The 18,345-nt window shown below is 40.9% G+C and overlaps 1 protein-coding gene across 2 annotated transcripts in view; it reads left to right on the top strand.

Annotated features, from left to right (window-relative positions):
* Positions 1-2,705: 2,705 nt before the first annotated feature.
* FAM234B (family with sequence similarity 234 member B) overlaps positions 2,706-18,345 on the top strand; it is a 42,723-nt gene continuing 27,083 nt past the window's right edge. Inside the window, exons 1-4 of one of the 2 annotated variants that reach the window (XM_089523795.1) lie at positions 2,706-2,812; positions 5,084-5,190; positions 14,171-14,563; positions 17,688-17,786. In XM_089523795.1, the coding sequence (XP_089379921.1) occupies positions 2,730-2,812; positions 5,084-5,190; positions 14,171-14,563; positions 17,688-17,786 (682 nt within the window). In that variant the 5' untranslated portion in view covers positions 2,706-2,729. Of the gene's footprint in view, positions 2,813-5,083; positions 5,191-9,264; positions 9,440-14,170; positions 14,564-17,687; positions 17,787-18,345 lie in introns of those variants that run through there. The other variant, XM_089523796.1, reaches the window with a different exon arrangement.

Raw genomic sequence — 18,345 nt, 5'->3', positions numbered from 1 at the left:
CTCTCTCTGTTATTAATGTTGTAAAGGTGGTTCTGGGAATAAGCAAAGATTTATGGAAAACAAGGTATTACTACAGGATGGGGCAGGGCTAGGAATGAGGAAAGTGTGGGAAAAGGATGTGTATTAATCAACAAAGATTTCATGGGTACTAGCCAAGTGATGCTTGTGACCTTCATACAATCATATTCTCATCTAGTGGCCTAAATTGCCATGGTACTTCCAACTCGAGTAGACCCATTTAAATTAATAAGATTTACATAAATATCAATTTACTATTCAACAATTGATTCAATGGATCTACTGTAATTGAGACTATCAATAGTATTCAAACCGGTATGTGTCATAGCAATAAACATATTAGCTAGAGGAAAACTTTTCCCAGAAATCATCACAGTTGTGAAGAAAGTTGTTTTGAACCCAGATGCACTGGCCAGCTGTTAGATGTCTTGAAAGAATTAAGTGACAATGACACATTTATTATTCAATACACCAAAAATGTGGAAATTCCACTGATGGCATGTCCCTTTTATTAATTCATTTGACACAGGTTAAACAAGATTACATTTTGGAGGGGGGTTGATTCTTCTGACATTGAGGCAAATAAGCTAGAAAATAACAACGACAAACAGTGAAAATTGCTGCATTGTGACCTATAAAGGGCTCTGGGAAGCTTGTCAGAAAGCAGTGGAATCAACACTTCTATGATAATATGTTCCTAGACAAACACTATGAAATGTGAACTCATGTTCACTTGGAAATATGATCACTTTTCAGCAGACCTTAACACAATATTTCATTTATTGAATTATATCCCAAATTTCTCCCATGACATTTTTATAGCAGGGTGGGAATCATATCACAGTAAGGGTATGTATGTCCTCTATGAGGCCCTTGGAAGATCCTGGCCTTTGGGAAAGTGTTCCATGTATCCATTAGCAAATTTCTGTTCAGACCCCTTGATTCATTAGGGGTCTTTTCACAATGATAGCATTAGGATTCCATTTTAACTGCCATGTTAACATCCTATGGAATCCCGGGATTTACTGTTTATGGTGGTTCTTCGAATTCACAGACAGAGAGCACCAATATCTCTAGAAATCCCAGGATTGCTTAGGAATTCTGCATGACATTTAAAATGGAATTATAATGCTATGATTGCATTGTAGGCAAGGGCTCCAGGACCAGTCAGTAAAGACTGGTGACTCCAATTTCAGTGGGAGAGATGAATGCACTCCAGATTTTAGACTGAACTTCCAAGCAGCTGTCCAAGGTGCTGAACTCTATCTTCAAAACAGGTCTAGTGCCTTCGAGAGCTTTTTAAAAGTTTGGAATAAAAATTTGGATTTACTGCTTCACCAAAATAGGTCCATCAGCTGCCACAGGGTTCAGCCCTGCCATTAGGATGCATATAGTGTACAACACTATAATGTCTTATTAGTAATATTTTACAGTGTCTACAATAATGCTTTTTTATGTTAACTTTTGTATGATTTTAATCAGTTTTATAGTGCTTTAATGTAGTATTTTTAAAATTCATTTTAAACTTTTTGTAAATGTTTTTAATGTCTTATGGAAGCTGTTTTGGGTCCCAGCCTGGAAAAAAGTCAGCATATAAAATAAGTAAGTAAATATATAAATAAATGTCATTGTATTCTTTAGTAGTGTCCTTCTGTTGTTAGTATTGTATTAACGGTATTGTACGTTTAATGTGAGAGACAGGGAAAGATATTTGTGTGTCCTTTAGGTATAACGGTGCTGTATGAAATGGAGAGCCAGCTTGGCATAGATGTTTTGAGTGCTGGACTATGACTCCAGAGACCAGAGTTTGATTCCCTGCTTGGCCATGAAACCCACTGAGTGGCCTTAGTCAAGTCACACTCTCTCAGACTCAGAGGAAGGCAATGCGAAACCTCCTCTGAACAAATATTGCCAAGAAAACCACGATAGGTTTGTCTTAGGGTTGCCGTAAGTCGGAAATGACTTGAAGGAACACAACAAAAACATGAAATGGCCCCTGGAGAAGTGAAAATAGTGACCTATATCATAGGCCACAAACAAACAAAAAAGGCAAGAGGCATCAACAACCCTAACAAACATATACGTTTATAGACACCCCATCACTTGTTTAGTTTTTATAAACACTAGTCTCCCTTCTTCAGATGGATGGAGTGTGAACAAGAATTTGTCAAGGGTCCAAAACACACTGCAAAAATAATCCAGTTTGTGACCACTTTAACTGCTCTGGCTCAATGAGACATTTAGCCTTCTCTGTCAGAGACCACCGGCGCCACAATAAAATACAATTTCCAGGATTCCCTAGCACTGAGCCAGGGCAGTTAAAGCGGTCTCAAACTGAATGATTTCTGAAGTGTGTTTTGGACCTAGGTCAGCCAGTAACTTCCAGTGAGCTCCAAACACACAGAACTCAAACAATCCAATACACATCACATTATCTTTTCTTTTTATTCTGGCATGAGTGATGCTATTCTTTTTGAAGAGCCACTTCTGGTTTAGGCCAAAGGCCTGCTGCCATACACATGTTCAAACAGGCTGCTTCAGGTCAGGCTAGCTTTGTTCTGCAAACTGCAAGACTCCGGGGAGCTGTAGCCAAGTCAGCCTTTGGCTGCATGTCAAAATTGTGTCCAATAGTGAGGGATTAATGTTTACACGCCTGGGACAACAAATACTGATGTTAATATTTGCAGCACAAAAAAAGAAAGAAACAGAAGATGAGGAGGGTGAAGGTGCAGTTGCCAAGAAGAGGGGAACTGCTGCTCTGCACAGGAAAGAAGGAAGCAACAAGGCTCAAGAGGTAAAAGCAAAACATCCTGAGCCTTGATGGGAGGGAAATATGTACTTGTGTCACTCTGGGAAAGTACTCCAGTAGCAGAGAGCTTTCCCCTTGGGCAAGTCACACTCTCTCAGCCTCAGAGGATGGCAATGGCAAACCCCCTCTGAAGAAACTTGCCAAGAAAACCCCAGGGTTGCCAAAGAAGGCCAGCATGGCATAATGATTTGAGAGTTGAGCTACGACTCTGAGAACCAGGTTTCGATTCCTGGCTCAGCCATGGACCTGGGTGACCTTACGCAAGTCATACTCTCACAGCCGCCAGGGAAGGCAAATGCAAACCTCCTCTGAACAAATCTTGCCAGGAAAACCCCACAATAGGTCTGCTTTAGGACTGCCATAAATCAGAAACAACAAAGCAGGGGCTTTGTTATCTAATGTTATTTTAATTTGTTGTCTGTCGTATTTTATTGAATATTAACATGTACTAATAGGTATTATATTTAATTATTTTGTAGAATGTGTGCCATAGGCAGGTTTATTTTATCTATTTTAATTGATTGTATGTACAGCATTGTGTAAATTTACAGCATTATATAACTAAAAGGTAATAATAATAGTAATCTGCACTACAGTAATAATCCAGTTTGACATCACTTTAACTGCCATTGCTCCATGCTATGGAATTCTGGGATGTGTAGTTTGTTGTGAGACAATGCCTCAGTTCTATGGAATTTTGGGAACTGTGGTTTTCTGAGCTATTTAGCCTTCTCTGTCAGTTCTGGTGCCAAACTACAATTCTCAGAACTCCATATCATGGAGTCATGGCAGTTAAAGCAGTGTCAAACCGGATTATCTCTACAGTGTGGATGCAGCCGAGGATAACAAAAATAAAGAGTCCTGTCCCATCTCTCTTCCTGGGAGCCATTCCCTCCAGATCCACTCCTTACTTTATCATCTGCTTCCCACTGTTTCCAACCCTTTCCTTTTAGAAAAGAGAGGAGTTGGGAAAATTCAGGGGATGTGCCTTCCTTTCCAGAGGTTCTTCTGGCTCCCTGGAGTGATTAAAAGGAAGACAGGAAGGGTGACCAGGCATCCTCTGTTTCCAGGACATGTCTTCCATTTTCCAACCCTCTGTCCAGGAGGAACTCCAAAATGTCCTCCATCTTGAGTCTGATTGGGAAGCATGAATTTACATATATAGAGCAATAGCAATAGCAAGTACATTTCTATAACGCTTATCAGTGCACTTAAGCACTCCCTAAGCGGTTTACGAATCTTTGTAGCTGTTATTTTGGTCATGCACTTCATTTTTCTTCAATGTCCTCCATTTTGAGCATGATTAAGAAGTATGGGTTTAGATTTCTATGAGAGCTGGCTTTTATATTTGGTCGTGTCCTACATTTTTCTTAAATGCCCTCTGTTTCAGCTATGACTAAGAAGCATGGATTTAGATTTCTATGGGTGGTTTCCTTTCAGCTTTTACTTGGTCAGGCCCTCCATTTTTCTCCAATCTCCTCCATTTTGAGCATGACTGAGTGTTGATGTCTGAGTGTTTACTGCATATATGTGTACACACACACACACGTATACATTATATATACTGTACATTATACACACATACATATATACACATATATATATACACAATATATAATATATATAATACATTTATACACACATATATATTGTATATAATACACAAACACACACATATATAATACACACATACATATATACACACATATTATATATATATATATATATGCACACACACACACACATATAAAATATACAATATATATAATACACACATTATCTGTATACACACACACACACATATATTATAAGACACATATATTTTATTTATATATATATATATATAGGCACACACACATATACATAATACACACACACACATATTATATATAAAATATATGATATATAACACACACATACAGTATATATTATATTATAAATTATATAATACCCACATATACCCACATTATATATATATATATATATATATATGTATAAATCACACACACACACATATGAGGTCTTTTGTTGTTGTTGTTGTTGTTGTCTGCCTCCAAGTCCTTTCCGACTTCTGGCGAGGCTCCTTCAGAGAAGGTTTGCCATGGCCATCCCTTGAGGCTGAGAGAGTGTGACTCTCCCTAAGGTGGGTTTTATGACCCACCTGGACTTGAAGCCTGGGTTCCCAGAGTGGTATAGTCCAAAAGGCTCAAACCATGTTGGTGCTCTCCCTCCCTCCATCTCTCTCTCTCTATATAGGTCAGCAGCGCAGAACTACACTTCCCAGGAGGCAGGAGGGGCTGGCGCAGGCGCAGTGAGCACCTCCAGCATGGCTACGGTCCTGTCGCGGGCGCTGAAACTGCCAGGTAAGGAAGGCTCTGGGGCGCCCCAGGCGCGGAGGGGGGAGAGAGGAGCTAAAAAGAAGAGCAGCAGCCTCCGGCTTCTTTTCTTCTTCTCCTCTGTGGGGGAGAACGTTGAAACATCCGGGTCCCAACCTGGAACAGCCCTCTGTGCCTCCCCTCCCTCCGCCAGCCCTGGTCCTGGCAGGTGCCCTCCTCGTCATCTCTGGCGCCAGGGATGCAAATGAGGGGGATGCAAATGAGGGGCGGGTGGGGTGGGGTGAATATGGGGTTGCCATGGCGACAGAGGTTTGCTCCAGGGCCTGTTGTTGGGAGGGTAGGAAGCCTGCCCTTGCAAGCCAATGGAGTCAATAGGGTTGGCGCCACCCTGTGCTGTAGTAGCTCATGGTGTCACCCCCTGCACCCGCCTTAGAACACCTTCTCCTTCCCTACCACACCATTTTGTTGTTGTTATTGTGTGGTATAATGGTCTGAGTGTTAGACGGCGAATCTGGAGAGCTGGGTTCAAATCCCCCGCTCCCCCACGGAAACCCATGGCGCCATTTCAGTCTCACTACTTGTTTTACTCACAACTACACTTGTCCCTCCAGGTTTAGAAGCTTTATTTATACCCCGCTTCTCTGTCAAGGACAATCGAAGTGGCTTACGGTTGAAAATCCATATGATACATACATAGTAACCCAATTATTCCCTCTCTCCCCTTAAAACATCAGTTAAACAAATAACAATTAAAACTATACATTAAACTATGTATAGTTAACATTAACTATACTGGTACACAGGGTTTGAGTTCAAGATATACCTGACAAAACACTTCTCTAGGAATCTAGGTCTTCCAGTGCAATTCTATGGTCAACACCTGCCAGGCTTTGACCATAGAATTGCACTGGAGGAGCTACAAATGCCTCCTGGAGTGTTCTCTCTAGGAATCTCTAAGTCCGTCAGTGCGACTTTTGGTTAAAGTTGACCATAGAGTTGTGCTGAAGGACCTAGCTATTCCTAGAGAGAACATATTAATCATATCCATGGATAGTCAAATCTCCAAAAGTCAAAGGCACAAATGTGGAGGGACGCATATATGCCATTACATTCAGTGGCAAACAGGTGTAGCCGTGTTAATCTGTGGTATCAGTATGTAGATAGATCTTGTGGCACCTTTGAGGCTAACTGAAAGAAAGAAGTTGGCAGCATGAGCTTTCCTACTTGTGTTTACTTCCTCAGATGCACAGGGTTTGAGTGTTGGACTATGACTCTGGAGACCAGGGCTCATTTCCCAGCTCAGCCATGGAAATATGCTAGGTGACCTTAGGCAAGTCACACTTTCTCAGCCTTGGGGAAGGGCAATGGTAAACCTCCTCTGAAGAAACCCTGCCAAGAAAACCCCATGATAGGTTTGCTTTATGGTTGCTGTAAGTCAGGAACAACTTGAAGGCAGCACAACAACAACAACAAAAGCCTTCAAGCCATTTCTGACTTATGGCAACCCTAATGTAAGCCTGTCCCAGAGTTTTCTTGGCAAGGCTGGTTTAGAAGTGGTTTTGCCCATGCCCCACTCTGAGGCTGAAAGAACATGACGGTCCCACAGTGGGTTTTCATGGCCGAGCAGAGAGACTCGGACCTTGGTTTCTAGGATCATAGCCCAGTGCTCAAACCGCTACACCACATGGTTCAGAATCCTTAGTAATGGTTTTTATAGTCATGTTAACTCATAAATTGTAATTCCTGTTTGTTGTTGTTATTGTTGTGTGCCTCCAGGTCCTGTTTGACTTAGGGTGACCCATGGGGTTTTCTTGGTAAGAGCTGTTCAGAGGAGTTTGCATTGTCTTCCCCTGAGGCTGAGAGAGTGTGACTTGCCCAAGGTCACCCAGTAGGTTTCATGGCCCAGCTGGGAATTGAACCATGGTCTCCGTAGTTGTAGTCCAACAACCAAATTCTGTATACAGTACCACTGAATGTAATGGCAATACTTGTAATGTGAACAACTAGCAAAGTTGAAATAATACCTTTATGTACATTACAATATCATATGCACCACCTAAATATTATTTACATGTACCTAGCTTTGTGCAGTCAAAGTGAAAATTTGGTGAGATATGATGTTTTGAAAGAAAAATTTAAAAGAAAATTTTAATTTTTTTCCAATTTAAAATTTCAAGAAAACATGTGGCCTCTCCTTTCCTCTCCTGAGCCTCACCCCATCTCTTTCACTGAGCTCCAGCATTTTAAAGGGAGACAGAGGAAAACCACAGCCAATATCTGCAAAAAGGCAGATATTTGGGGAGCAGTGGTGTCACTCCCCCCCTTCAGGGTGTCACCTGTTCCAGTCTGCTTCCCCTTCTCTCTTAGTGATGCCCCTGCCTGCAAGGAGAGGAGAAGGAATGGGCCTGAGGGAAATGGTTGGGAGGATCTTGGAGGCTGAGTTGCAAATTCTAGGTTGCATGAAAGTATAGGCCTGTTACAGACTGCCAAAATAAAACTGCTTCGGGTCTCTTTGGAGGTATGCTATTTAAATGAAGCATGGGTCCTAAGAGTCCAGAGGTCGTGCCAAAGCCACACTCCATTCCTAAGCGCTGGGGTGCAGGTTTGGTGCAGCTTCCGGATTCTTAGGATGCATGCATCATTTAAACAGCATACCTCCAAAGAGACCCGAAGCAGCTTTATTTTGGCAGTCTGTAACAGGCCATAGTGTCTAGCTCAAGTGAAGTAATAGTGCCATTCTATTCTGCTTTGGTCAGGCCTCACCTGGAATACTATATCTAGTTCTGCGCACCAAAAAGTATGTTGACAAGCTGGAGCATGTCCAAAGGAGGGCGACTAAAATGGTGAAGGGTCTGGAACCCATGCCCTGGGAGGACTGACTTAGGAAGTTGGGTATGTTTAGCCTAGAGAAGATAAGCTTAAGAAATGAAAAGATATAGCCCTGTTTAAACATTTGAAGGGGTGTCATACTGAGGATGGAGCAAGCTTGTTTTCTGCTGCTGCAGAGAATAATAGGACACAGAGCAATGGATGCAAATTGTAGGAAAAGAGATTCCACCTCAACATTAGTAGGAACTTCTTGACAGTAAGAGCTGTTTGACAGTGAAACACACTCCCTCTGACTGTGCTGAAGTCTTCTTTGGAGGTCTTTAAAGAGAGGTTGGATGGCCATCTGTTATGGATGTTCTGATTGTGAGTTCCTGTATGGCGGGGTTGGACTGGATGGCCCTTGTGGTCTTTTGAAAGTATGATTCTGTGATTCTAAATGGTTATACTGCCTTGCTGCTCACAGGGAGAGGGGAGAAAGTGGATCTGGAAAAGAGCAGCATCTGGGTGTGGCGTGTGCGTAATCTTTGTCCTTCTGGGTCAAGATTGGGACAGACCTTAATCTTGCATCAAAGTACCACTGTCCAACCTTTATTTGTGCCATCGTTGACATTCAGTGTATGAGACATTACATCCACCTAGGGGAACTGATTGCTGCCAAAGGGTACCCAAATAATTCGACCTCAACCCTCTAGTGTCAGTAACAGTCTTGGATGGGTTGTGGCTGTGGTTGTGTCATGAGTTTTCTTCCTCCTCCTCTTCTGAAACTCCAGGAGCTTTCCCTGTAATTAAGTAATTGTTATTTTGAGCCTTTCACGGTTGAGCCAAATAGCTTGTCATGCTAGGTGGCAAGGTTAATTAATAATACATTCCTTCTTACACCCTGGCATATGTTGCCCAGTATTTTTCTGCTGCTCTAGTCACACCACTTAACCTGTTTGTCATCTTTTGCATTTTAATTGGTGTAAAGGCTGCAACCCGGCATACTGATATAGAGACAATGATATGAAGTTAATTGAATGGTGAGTTTGTGGTCTCTTTTTCATGTAAAGGAAAAGCAAGGAACTCTTACAGTGTTCGAGAAACACAGTATCATTTGTCATCTAAGCCTTGTAGGTTTTAGCAAAGAACTTGCATGTGCCTCAGGTTTACATATACATATTTATACAGAGATATTTTTAAAATCAACCATATCTATATATTTTCACCTGCTACTCTAGTTTACAGTGCCTTCCACACAGTCAGTGCAAGATAAACTGTTTCCATGTAAGAAATAGATCTGGTTTCTGCTACATATAGTGAATTACAGTCACTTATAGTGGCTTTTGAAGAAGCAAGTATTGCAAAAGCACAGGAACATCAAACTGAGCAGTTGGATTTGCGAGTGCAGCTTGATCGAGATTCTTGTCACACCCACAAGGAAAAAAAAGACAACGAGCGAAACAGGCAGGTAGTTATTATATGCTGATAAAATGAAGTTGCATTTAAGGGCTAGACATTCTTTGTGTTTGTCTTTTTTGTGAACCTTTAGATCTTAAATGGGTGATGGTTGGAAATAAATAAATAAAAATGTTTCTTTCTTTCCTGTCTCGCCTCAAGGCTCAAGGCGAGGTGCAGCATATTAAAATAATGAAATAGAAAACACATAAAATCAATAGTTAAAACACAGTACTATAAAACTGTTGAAGTACACTCATATGGGTACATTCCCTAAAATATACAGATTAAAAAATCATGTTTTAAAATTGACTGAGTAGGCCTTCTGGAAGAGATGTGTCTTTATTGTTGTTTAATATGCCGTCAGCGTTTCCAGCGGTCGTATCTCTTCCGGCAGGTCACTCCATAATCTGGGGGCAACAAATGATTTCTGGGATGAGCCAGCTGTAAGACAAGGAGAAAATCTGAGTTTACAAGAGAAGGTAGTACATGTGACAAAATTAAGCAAGAAGGAGAAAGCTCTGTTATTTGCTTGCGTTGCAACTGGGCTAATAACTCTGTTGGCATCAAGTCCTGCCCTTCCTACTTCATCTTTGACTGGCACCAGCTTCAGGTTCGTTACAGAGGCGCACACAAGAGAAGGGCAATTTGACATTATTCCATTGATTTGTAGAAGCTATAAAATGCTGCTCAAGACAGTTGTTCTGTCATCCACCATGCAGCCTTACTAGAGAAACAGTAATGTGACTCCCTCCCCCTTTGGTTTAAGGAACAAAGTGTTCTTTTTTCCTTATATCTAACTCCAGGTGAGACAGTATCTATTGGAAGGATAAGGTCTTTCTGTGCTGAACAGTTACTTTGGAACAGTTACTTTGTTTAATACAATTCAAGTGGAGGGATTGTGGGAGTTGTCTTACAAAAATGCAATTTTTCAGAGCTCTGAGATAAACCAAAAACGAACTGGAAAGCAGTGTAGTAAGTATAAAAATAGTGTTTAAACCAACTTGGGGATATCAAGTATATAAAAAACAGGATACCAAGTATATATAAAAATGAATGAAAAAGTAACTAAAGATCATACAGAGAATAACTACTAAAAATATAATGAGCTAAACTTATACAAACCAAAAAATATCAAGAATGTAACTAACAATTATATAATCATATGCAGAATGTAACAGACAGTGTTTTGCAAATGTTGGTGTGATAGAGACAATTCTTTTCATGGACTTCTATTTAGCACTTTAGCAATTCGGTCAATCTGTCAGTAAAGTCAGTTTTGCAAAACACTTACTTTCTGTATATGATCATATAATTGCTAGTTACTTGCTTGATACACTTTTTAGATAATTTTCTAGATCTAGTTCCTAGGGTGCATCTGCACTCTAGAAATAGTGCAGTTTGACACCACTTTAACTGCCATAGTTCCATCCTACACAATCCTGGGATCTGTAGTTTTGTGAGGCACCAGGATTCTTTGACAGAAAAGGCTAAAGACTTTGTAAAACTATAAATCCCAGGTCTTCACAGGATGGAGCTACAGCACTTAAAGTGGTATCAAACTGCATTATTTCTACAGTGTAGATGTATCCTACTGAATCAACATATAAGTGTTGAGTTACCAAGTTTCCATGGATTCAGTGCATTTACTCTAGTTGGGTGAGAGCCAGCATGGTTTAGTGGTTTGAGCATTGGACTATGACCCTGGAGGCCAGGGGTCAGATCCCTGCTTAGCCATGGAAACACAGTGGGTGACCTTGGCCAAGTCACATTCTCTCAGCCTCAGAGGAAGGCAAAGTCAAACTCCTTCTGAACAAATCTTGGCAAGAAACCTATGTGATCGGCCTGCCTTACAGTCATCATTAGTTGGAAATTATTTGAAGGCACACAACAACAGCTTGAGTTAGATTGGACAGTTGGATTTAATTTGGAATCTGGCATGGCTTTCAAACAAATAAAAATAAAAAGCAAAGAGAAGATTTGTTTCCTCTTATGGAAGTGCTTAATAAGCAGAAGAAGTATGACCATCTATCAGATATAGGGGACATTTTGCTTCAACACCTTGCTCCTTTATTTTTCCCCATATCCTTAAGTCCTTGTCTTCTTAGAGTAGTTAGCAAGTATTCACAAGAATGCTGAAAACTGCAATTGTTAGTGGTTATTCCAACAGAGAGGCTGATCCAGTCCATTTAATAACCTCCACACACTGATCATTTGATGAAATGGATTGCAAACACAGGTTTAGGCCATAATAAAGGTGTTAGGTTGGATCAAGAAACTTACTTTGTTTTTTTACAACAGAATAAAACAGCCCCTTTCTGGAAACTTCTTTATCCTATAGACTCTGTAGTTTACCATTTCCTCCCATTTGCCCTCTTCTTCCCTCTTTAAATTCTTCCTATGCTCCCATCTTCCTTTTCAAATAATGAGAGCAAATTTCCAGCCAAATGGACTCCAGCCAAATGGGTTTCCTTTATACACAGACTAAAATGCACACATCTACTTGCATGCAACCAAACACTTTCCCCCCTCCTTTTAAACCAACAGCAGTCCCAGCTATTGGGGGGGGGGGGGGATATCTTTAATTACTTCAGTCTTTTGAACATTATTCTTCTTCATGGGAAAATTGCTTTGTAAGTGAGTATGGCAAGGGGATCCATTCCCTATTTTATGGAAATTAATTACTATGGTGTGGTCAATGCATGCAGCAGGATGAGACTGAAACGTTTTCAAAATTGTAGAATAGTTTGTAGTGTTTCAAACACATGATTACATTATTATTATTTTTTAAAATATCCCTTTGTGAAAACTTTTCTGGGAGTAGGAAACTACAACAGGGAGTGGACTGGATCATGCTTGTCCTCCCACAGAACCTTTCCCTGATGTACTGTGTTTAGAATTGTTCTACTTGCAGGAAAGGCATTTTTTAAAAAAGAAGTGCAGGAGAATCTAAAAATGCTTTCCTCAACTTGTGAAGCAACCCAATGCTTCTACTCAGAATTTTGTCACGTCACTTCCACTGTTGCATATGTAAGACCAAGCCAGCGAAAGACCATTTAAACCAAGCATGACTATAATTTGTATGAGGAAGACATGAAGAGAATGTAGTTAGTTTTTGTTGTTGTGTGCCTTCAAATCAGTTCCAACCCTGAGGTGAACCTATCAAAGTGTTCTCTGGAGCTGAGTGTGTATTACCCGTCCAAGGTTACCTAGATGGTTTCTATGGCCAAGCGGGCAATCGAACTCCATCCTCCAGAGTCCAAGTCCTATGCTCAAACCACTACACTATGTTGGCTTGCAGTCAGACTGGAGCTTGGGAATACTGGTTTTTCAGAAAACACTTCTTAGAATCATCCTGAGCTGGAGGTAGGTGGATTCTGGGACTTGCCATTCAAAAAAGTAAAATTTCCAGGCTCTGAATTAAAGTACAGTGGGCCCTTGCTATCAGCTGGGGTTTGTGAAGTTGAAGGCTTTCATGGCCGGCGTTCATGGTTTTTTGTGGGTGTTTTTGGGCTATGTGGCCATGTTCTAGAAAATTTTCTTCCTGACCGTTTCACCAGCATCTGTGGCTGGCATCTTCAGAGAATGCTTTGCCAGGAAAAAGTTTGGTGTATATATACTGTGTGAGCCTGGGAATGCAGGAGTGATTTGCATGTGTATTGTTTTGTGCCGATGGCTGGCCTCAGGCTGGGAGGCTAATGCAAAAGAGGTCCGTTCCGGCCCCCCCCCCCCGCGTAAGGTGAATTCCGCCTATGCTGGAGTGGCTCATGCACAGTGGTGAGGGAGTGCGCGGGGTGTCACAGGTGCGCACCCCATTCATTTGAATGGGACGCGCCGCCCCTTGCGCGTGTGCGCTCCCTGTGGCTTGAGTGTGCATGCTCAAGTCTGTGTAAATCATGCTTGCCCATAACACGGGTGCACTGTAGTAGCATAAGCTTTTGTAGACTTTGGGCCTGAACAGACAGGCCAAATAAAGCAACTTCATGCCACTTTGGAAATGTGCTGTTTAAATGATGCACTCATCCTAAGAGGCCAGAAGCCATGCTGAACCTATCTTAAGACCAAAGTGCGGCTTTGGTGTGGCTTCTGGTCTCTTAGGATGTGTGTGTCATTTAAACAACACAACTCCAAAGTGGCCTGAAGCTGCTTTATTTGGCCTGTCTGTTTGGGCCCTTAATCTACTTCCTCAGATGCATGGACTCCAGTTCACTCCATGCATATGAGGAAGCAGACCAAGTCTAGGAAAGCTTATTCTGCAACTTCCTTTGCACAGTTAGTCTCAACAGTGCTACAAGATCCCTTTGCATACTGTCCTTCACACTATCTGTGTGGCCATCTGGCATGTATTGTTAGGACAGTTGTCAGTTGTCAGTTAAGGGCCAAGGTGGACAGAACCTTGGCACACCTAGGTTTCAGCATGAAGCAACTGTTCAGTAGCTTCTCAGAGAGCCCTTCTAATTATAAATTTTGAAGGCGTTGGACTGTAATGACTAGAATGATTGATGGGAATTGGCTTCAATTGTATAACAATATGGGTTGAGCTCTTCCTGTTCCTCCTCCTGCACTGAATCTTTAGGATCACAGTGCTCCCGCCACCACTTTGTTTTGCTTTGTTATGATCACCTAAAAGGGATGATGGATCCTTTTATTCAGATCATTTTTAGGGGCCCTGAGACTGCAAAGTGTTCTTTAGCTCACCCCATCACATCAGTAACAGCTGGTTATTTCTCCCCTTCCTTCTCAGGCAAAAAGAGCCCAGATCTTGGGGAATATGATCCTCTCACCCAGGCTGACAGTGATGAAAGTGAAGATGATTTGGTCCTCAACTTGCAGAAGAATGGTGGAGTCAAAAATGGAAAGAGTTCCCTGGGGGAAATGCAACATGTGGACTCAGATGTGGAAGTTGGGATGACAAAGCAGCACCTGTCGGAGGGGGTGGTAGAGGAATATTCTAATGAGGCTACCAATATCCTGGAGCAGAAGACAACTAACTCCTTAATGCCTTACTTCCGCACAGCCATCTTTTTGCTCACGGTGGTGGTTTCCATGATCCTTGTGCTGGTGTGTGCTTTCCTCATTCCCTGTCCTGCCAGAGACTTGCATAACACTTGGATTCGCAACTTGGGTCAGGAGGCAGGTAAGAAGTACCTGACAGGGCAAAGTTAGCTCATAACATGGGTGTCCCAAAATTAAAGAATGAGAGGAATTTGACAGAAGAAAATAAAAAACAGAAAAGGGGAATTTACTCTTTGGTCTACAACTCCCAGTATCTCATAGTGACTATGGCTGCTAACCATGCTGGATGGGGAATTCTGGGAGTTATATGCCAAAAAGTCACTTTTCCCATCCTGGAATAAGGATAGCTGTCAGTTAATTATTGATCACCATCCATATAAGTAGGCTAATCCCTACGGGTTTATATTACATTCAAATGATGGAGAGTGCCTTAAACAGTATACATTTCGTTATATGAGTATACTTTGAAATCGGATAAATTGTTGTGGTTCTGATCACAAAATGCTTCCATAGGGGTCATGGTTAATCACATAATGACTGTTGGGCCCTGACTAATCCTGAAAGACAAAAAATTGAGTGTAAAGCAGAGGGTACACTGATCACAGATTTAATAACATGTGCTTCAACAAAATATTTCCAGAGGGAAATGCTTAAAGCTACCGCCTCTCCCAATCCAGACTGTATTCCCCCCAAAAACACAAAACTCCAGACAGTTCCATGTCCAGAACATGTTTGGGCAAAACATACTCTCAAGACACAAGCCAACACTAACCAGAACCACACATACACAATTACAGTCCAGCAAGCTCCCCCCAACTCCTTTTAACATCACAGATAGTAACCCTCCCAACAGACAGCAACCACACAAGAACATCTGTGACAACACCCATTAAAGTATAAAATTGAATATGGCAACACACTTCTCCTCATATATCAGCAGTTTTTCCAAGAGAGATGATTAAGGGTGCTTGGGCACCTATAGGTGCTGCATTTTGAAACCCAGATGTAGTTAAATAAGGTACAACTGTACCAGGTTTTAAGATTTGAAGCTTAAGTAATTATTTCCCCAGTTTGCTCTACCTTCTTTTCACACAGCCTCATTCCCTAATCGCTCCTGCTTCTAATTTAAAAACATTTCAAATTATTTTCTTTCTACAATATTAACTGTATCTATTTAACAACAGCACCTCAGTTTAGTATGAATAGAGCATGTTCTGCTAAAGTCCAAGTCCTACAAACACCATATTCAGAATTTTAATTTGAAATATATATATGCAAGTTGAAATATTATGCACAGTTTTCTGCATTTGATGAGGTTTTGAATAAGATGGGGTGTGCTATGCTGAATAATAAAAGCATGGAGTACATCCCAGGGTTAAAAGTTTCTATTCAGATGGACATCAACGTATTTTAATAGTTAGGTAACTAATGAGAATCTACTTATCTTATGAAAGTGCTTGACCCACACATGGAAAGGATGCACACATGGAAACTTTGATTAAATCTGATGATTTGAATAGAGAAATGCCAGTTGATTAGTTAAACTGCTGATTTAAGTTTCTTTAAGTCAATCCACCCTACAAGGAGATTAAACCGTTATCCAGCTTTAAGTCTTACATTCTTTCACTACCAAAAGAAAAAGCTGGTTTCACTTGTTCCTCTGTAGCTAGGGATACCATTTTGATACATTGCTTTTTTTCATAACAATGATATCATGTTTGTTTCTGAAGCCCCTCATTCTCCCCTTTTAGAATCACATCAAAATGGCAAAACTGACTTTCTTTTCCTTTCCTTATTTCATGTTTAAGGGAAGTCAGCTTTGCAGACAGAAGTTCAGTCCCCAGTATCTCCAGGTAGGGCTGGTAAAGAGCCTGGGAAAGCTTCTGCCAGTCAGTGTCAACAATACTGGGTCTGTTCAACCAAGTATAAGATACTTAGATGAAGTATAAAACTGGTGCCTAAGCAACAAAAGTTGTATAAAGTGGTATTGTTTTAGAACTGATAGTGAAGGAATGAAATCAAGGATATTTTGAAATGTCTTTGATTCAGTGACTTAATTACACTTGTTTTCCAGTAGGCTGCTGTTTTAAGATATTTTGGTTCAGCTAGGATATCATGTGTTCCACTACATTGGGCCCTCCACATTTGCTGGGGTTAGGGGCTCAGGACCTCTGTGAAAGTGGGAAAACTACAAATTAAAAAAAATATTTTTTTTAACCTCTAAGAGAGAACATTTTACCTAAGAATCTCTATTGTCAACATCTGCCAGAAGTTGACCATAGAATTGCACTGATGGACCTACAAATGCCTAGAGAAGTGTTCTGTCTAGACATCTCTAGGTCCTCCAGTGTGACCTCTGGTGGATGTGGACCACAGAGTCTCACTGAAGGACCTAGAGATTCCTAGAGAGAACACATTAATCAAACCTGTGAATAATCAAAGCTGCAAAAGTCAAAGCCACAAATATGCAGGGCTGATCATAGCTTCTTTTCACCCTCATGTAGAAATATATTGGGTGTAATGAAAATCGAAACATTTTTGTTGAATTTATATTGGAGAAACGGCTAATTAGCTGAATGAAGTCGACTATTTTTTGTTGTGCTAAGTGGACATTTGATTTTCAGATCATTAAATCCCTCTTGGTAGTGTGTCTATATAGGGTCTCCTCAGATCACTTGATCAGGAGTTCAGAAAGAATTATATCTGAGTGGACATAATAATCACAAACAGCAAGAAAACACTCCAGCCTTAGGTGGGAGATGCAGGGCACCACCGTAGTGACAAGGTGCTGGAAGGATATAGTTGTGTGTTCCATGAACGTACCTTTTCTCCACTATGCTGATTTGGTGTTCTCAGGTACAGTAGAAGATGCTGTCCCATGATCAGGTAAGATCTAGCTACTAGTCTAGTTAGCTTCTGTGTATAGAATGTGGGATGCTGCCTAATCCTTTACCTCAGGCAGAAAAATGTCTTGGGTCAAACCTGGAGAGCAGTATTGAAAAATAATATAACCAGTACTGTATACAATATTGATGATGGCTAACAAAGCTTTGAAGCATGGTTGTGAGTTACAATTTTGAGAATTCCCCAGCAACCTTGGGTACTAGCTATGCTCACCGAGGGATTCTGGGAATTGTAGCCCAACAGAATAATGTTTCTCTTCTCAGATCTTGAGAATGTTTGAAAGTCATTTTGGATAGATGGGAAATAATTTCTGGAATAACCATCCTCACTTTATTTTTCAGGTGGAGTGCTGTTTTCACCAGAACTTTTTGATGTAAATGGTGATGGCCTTCCTGACATCCTGCTGTCCTTTACAGCTCTGAAAAATGCCAGTGTGCAAGGTAAGCATGCAGACCCTTAGATCTAATCCTCAAACTAATGGTATGACATTTCTTTGTCTTGTTATTTTGTACTTTCAAGTTGACTCTGACTAATGGTGATCTGATCACAAGATTTTGTTAACATGATTTATTCAGAGGAATTTTGTCATTGCTTTTCTCTTTGCCTGAGAAATTGTGACCTGCCTAAGGTCTCCAGTGGTTTTCTATGGCTGAATAAAAATTTGAACTCTGGTTTTCTCCAGCTTTAGTCCAACACTGAAACCATAATGTCATGCTGACTCTCTTTCTCTGTATACAGTGACACATTTTTTCTATATACAGTTATATACTATCATGCCACAATAGGCACTTCTGTTGGCTTACAGTGGTCATAGACAGATATTTGGCAGCCTGAATATTTGTTGATGTTGAGTGCTTTCAAATCATTTCTGACTTATGGTGACCCTAAGACGAATCAATTATGGAGTTTTCATGGCAGGATTTATTCAGAGGAGATTTGCCATCATCTGGATACATACTATTGCTCCATTTTTAAATGATAACAGTTATTCTGATTTTG

This window comes from Sceloporus occidentalis, unplaced genomic scaffold, assembly GCF_023333645.1.
Source record: "Sceloporus occidentalis isolate IW3139 unplaced genomic scaffold, rSceOcc1.0.p SCAF_5, whole genome shotgun sequence".
NCBI classification, from domain to species: Eukaryota; Metazoa; Chordata; class Lepidosauria; order Squamata; family Phrynosomatidae; genus Sceloporus; species Sceloporus occidentalis.
The sequence above is the reverse complement of the archived record's forward strand: the minus strand, read 5'-3'. Positions and strand labels throughout refer to the sequence as shown.